The sequence below is a fragment of the Beta vulgaris genome, chromosome 7 (assembly GCF_026745355.1).
Source record: "Beta vulgaris subsp. vulgaris cultivar EL10 chromosome 7, EL10.2, whole genome shotgun sequence".
NCBI classification, from domain to species: Eukaryota; Viridiplantae; Streptophyta; class Magnoliopsida; order Caryophyllales; family Amaranthaceae; genus Beta; species Beta vulgaris.
In genome coordinates this window covers 6,913,897-6,917,871 of record NC_079208.1, presented here as the reverse complement: position 1 = coordinate 6,917,871, position 3,975 = coordinate 6,913,897, and the positions used below count along the sequence as shown (strand labels likewise).

The window sequence follows — 3,975 nt, the reverse complement described above, 5'->3', positions numbered from 1 at the left end:
GCTTGATTTTATCAAATAACTATATAGAAACCAATTAACAACGACCAAGTGTCGCAAATTTACTCAATCTGAAACCTACTAAATATTGTATTTTGCATATTGTCTTAAGATGGGTAGCGACCGTCCGTCCTTAGGTAAAGTCATTAATGACAATTCTAAAAACTAAATAATGTTAGTCATTAGATTAACCATTTATATATTTGGAGCATTCTAGGTTTATATGGTCCTTATTAAAAATCCTACTAGATATATTTATAAGCTCATAAACTAGTAATTGATAATTCTATTAATCTTTGACCCTTAAAGTACTTTATAAACTATAATGTTAATATAAATGATATATGTATGCACATATGACTTCTCCTGAGCAAATGTACAAAGTCAAGAAAACACATAACTTTACCTAAAATAATCATATAAACGACAAAAATAACGTATATAAATCTTACGGACTAGTTTATCTTATAATAATACTTTAACTTTCAATAATCCCTTACTAGTATTTATAATAAATATATATATTTTTTCCTAGTTATTTTAACTATGTAGTACTTAGCTTTGCTGATTACGTTATTTGTGTATATGTATTGATCATGGTTATGCCTTATTGATCTTGTGATGAACCAATTGGTGAGCAGCCCTTCAGAATCAATAGAGCATCGCCGTTTACAAGTTTGAAGATGATGCATCATGAGTTGGGGAAAGTAGAGAGCTTGTGTTGACTTTATATCTTATAGTTGATTTTATACTTTTCTAGTTGATTTGGACTTTTGAGGTTGACTTTTGACTTTATGTTGGTTTGACTTTTGGAGTTGGCTTTTTGGTTTATTAAGTTTTACTATCAAAGTTTATCAATTATTAATTTTGTTGCAAAAATCTGAATAGGTCGATACGTTATCAAACAACGATAATACTTTGATGATTCTCTAAGTTTTATATTAAAAAGGTATTTTGGAAAATAGTAAATTGTCGGGGTGTTACAAAAAGACAGAAAAATTAAACATTGCACCTTCCACCAACTCTAGCAAACACCACTCTTGATTGACCTTACAAGTTACAACAAAGAAGTCAAAGAGATCTTTGCAAAAAGGACATAAATATAGAGCCATGACTGCATCCCAACTAAAACATCTAATTCACCTAATCTTGAACTTGAACCCTGGAAACCATAAGTATTAAATCAAATACGCCAAAGACATATATCTACAGCACACGCCAGCTATTAACCATATCCAATCATTACACGCTTCGAAACTGTTACCAGAGGGTAAATCCCCCTTTAATTTGGCAGGGTACTCATTATTGCACCTCAAAACTGAAAAAATCGCACAACTTAATTGAGGAGCCATGCTTTATATAATGATTAAATTGTACCTTATCGCCAACAAATTACAAAAACCCACTTTTAGCACAAAATCAACTAATGAATGAAAGAAAATGGAATTGAACAAACGAATTTTTAGGGTTTTTCGGGACCCTAGAGAGATTTTCTTTCTTTATCTCTGGAGTCAATTTTTTTTACCCCCTATTCTCATGTTTTTCATATTTTTTTTTAAGGTTGAGCCACATACCGCATGTTCTGTTTTCCCTTACTTTTTTTTATATTATGAATACAACAACAACAACTAAGCCTTATTCCCAAGGTGATTGGGGTCGGCTAACATAAATCGTCAACTGGAATCGTGACCAGAGGAGATGGCATCGTCAAGAGTGATAAAAGTTTTTTTTATTATTATGAATCCCACATTATATTGGTTTTTTCTTTTTTGGTTGTTTGAGTCGACCGTGCGCGCCTTCTTATAGCTACAGCCGTGTACACCATCTACGGATAGTTTGCGCTAGATCGTCGCACAATATCCACTGACAATAACCGTGCGCACCTCCCTCTCTCTCGCCATATAATTTACGAATCTACACAGACTGGTTGCAATTGCTACGACTATGCGCACAATCATGTCTAGTGTTTGCTTGATGAAACCATCTCTTCCTAGTGCAAGTAAGTAATCTCTGCAAAAACTCAGGTGAGTTTACTTCTCTTAAAGATCAATCATCATAAAATAATAAAAATGCATGAAAGATTTGCTCTTGATGTTCCAGAAGAAATATGGGAACAAATCATTTCACTCCTAGATCACGATCTTTACTTAGAACCATTATCACTCGTTTCAAAAACCTTTCTTTCAATCACAAATCGATTTAAACAAACCCTAATAATCTCAGACCCAACTTCTCATTCTCTCCCCAAACTTTTCCATCGATTTCCAAACCTTAAACACATTTCTCTTTCTGATTTTCATGGTGAACCCACTTCAATTCTTCAACTAATCTCTCATACCCATTTCTCACTTGAGTCTCTTGACCTCTCAAATCACACTCAATTCCCTTCTAATGCGATTCAAGAACTACCCATTTCATCTATGAGTTCAATTAAATCTCTAAAGTTGCGTAATCTTTCGTTACTTAATGATCTTGATTTGGGTGTTATTTGTCAGTTAATGACTAATTTAGAGGAATTAGATGTTAGTGATCCTAAGGATGATTATGATTTAAGTGGTGATGTGGAAATTATTGGTGGGGGTTTGGGAATTACTGATGATGGGGTTGATTTGGTTGCTTCTAGTTTGAGTAAGTTGAGAAAGATTAATTTATCTGGGAATTACTTCGTTTCGGATAAGTCTGTTGTTAGTCTTTCGGAGAAATGCTCGAATTTGGAGGAGATTGTAGTGAATAATTGCACCTTTGTGACTCAAACTGGGGTGGGTTTTGCTTTTCAAAATTGTTTGAATTTGAAATCAGTGGCTGTTCTAGGGATGGATTTGGTTGTTCCTGAGATTAGTCCTGCACTTGCATGTGCTCGAAATTTAGCTGCACTCGATTTTTCGTATATGAGTGTTTCGGATGGATTGCTCTATGCTATTGTGAAAGCTTCCATCCCTTTGAGGAGGTTTACTTTGTACCATTGCAAGGATTTCACCTTTCCTGGGGTTTTGTCCCTCGTGCGTAGTTACCAGTCGCTTGAATACTTGGCTTTGGAAGGGGTTTACTGGATCACTGATCGTACCATCATTGACATATCGAAATTTCTTCGTAATGCGACTACTGTTAAGCTTAATTTCTGCTCAAGGCTGACTAGTTCTGGGTTTTTTACCATGCTCAAGAATTGCCTGTCATTGAACAGTCTGGAAATGGAGAAAACAGACATGGGAAAACAAGAATTTGCTGTGAGTAATGCCAACAACCCACAGATTCGAGCTCTTAGTTTGGGTTCTAACAAGGCTTTGAGCAATGAATGTCTCGAAAAAATTGCATTCTCTTGCCCAAATCTTGAAATTTTGGACGTGAGTGATTGTCCAAGTATTACGCGGAAAGGCATTGGTGAAATTGTGCGGAACTGCACTGGTTTGAAGCAATTACAGATGAGTGGATGTGGAGCAATTAAAAGTCTTGGCATTGATGCAAAACTTCATAAATTACAGGTTCTACGAGCAGCGGGTTCAGGGCTTAATGATGATGGGATCATAGTGATTGCCAAGAAGTGTCCTGCTCTCTTGTATTTGGATGTCATGGGTTGCTCTGGAGTTACCTCCAAAGGAGCTAGAGAGGTGGTCTGTCATTGTCAAAGGTTGAAGGAAATAAACTTGAACTGGTGTCGAGGTATGGCTCCTGACATTGTTGCTTGGATGGTGTTTTCAAGGCCTTCACTAAAGAAAATAGTTCCCCCAGTTGGATTTGTTTTAACTGAATATGAGAAGGATTTATTCTTGCGCCACGGATGTCTGGTATGTGAAGGCTAAGTCTATGAAGTCCTTTAAGCTGTACTTTCTTTTTCCAAAAATAGAATGTGCAATCTATAATATTCTGGTTACTGTTTGTAATTATTTCATCTAAAAGAATATATTTGTGGAGACGTATATTTGAAGGCTTTACTATTTGTAATTGCTTGTTTTTTATTGGATGACGAGGTGAGTTGCTCAA

General features: G+C 35.5%; 1 protein-coding gene across 1 annotated transcript; it reads left to right on the top strand.

Annotated features, from left to right (window-relative positions):
• Nucleotides 1-1,826: 1,826 nt before the first annotated feature.
• Nucleotides 1,827-3,975, top strand: LOC125491727 (uncharacterized). Its single transcript, XM_048633821.2, has one exon. The coding sequence runs from the start codon at nt 2,067-2,069 to the stop codon at nt 3,792-3,794; it is 1,728 nt and encodes a 575-aa protein (XP_048489778.2). The 5' UTR covers nt 1,827-2,066; the 3' UTR covers nt 3,795-3,975.

What these genes read in the sequence shown, in the direction of transcription:
- LOC125491727 (XM_048633821.2), top strand. Translation starts at nt 2,067, where the DNA reads ATGCATGAAAGATTTGCTCTTGATGTTCCAGAAGAAATATGGGAACAA.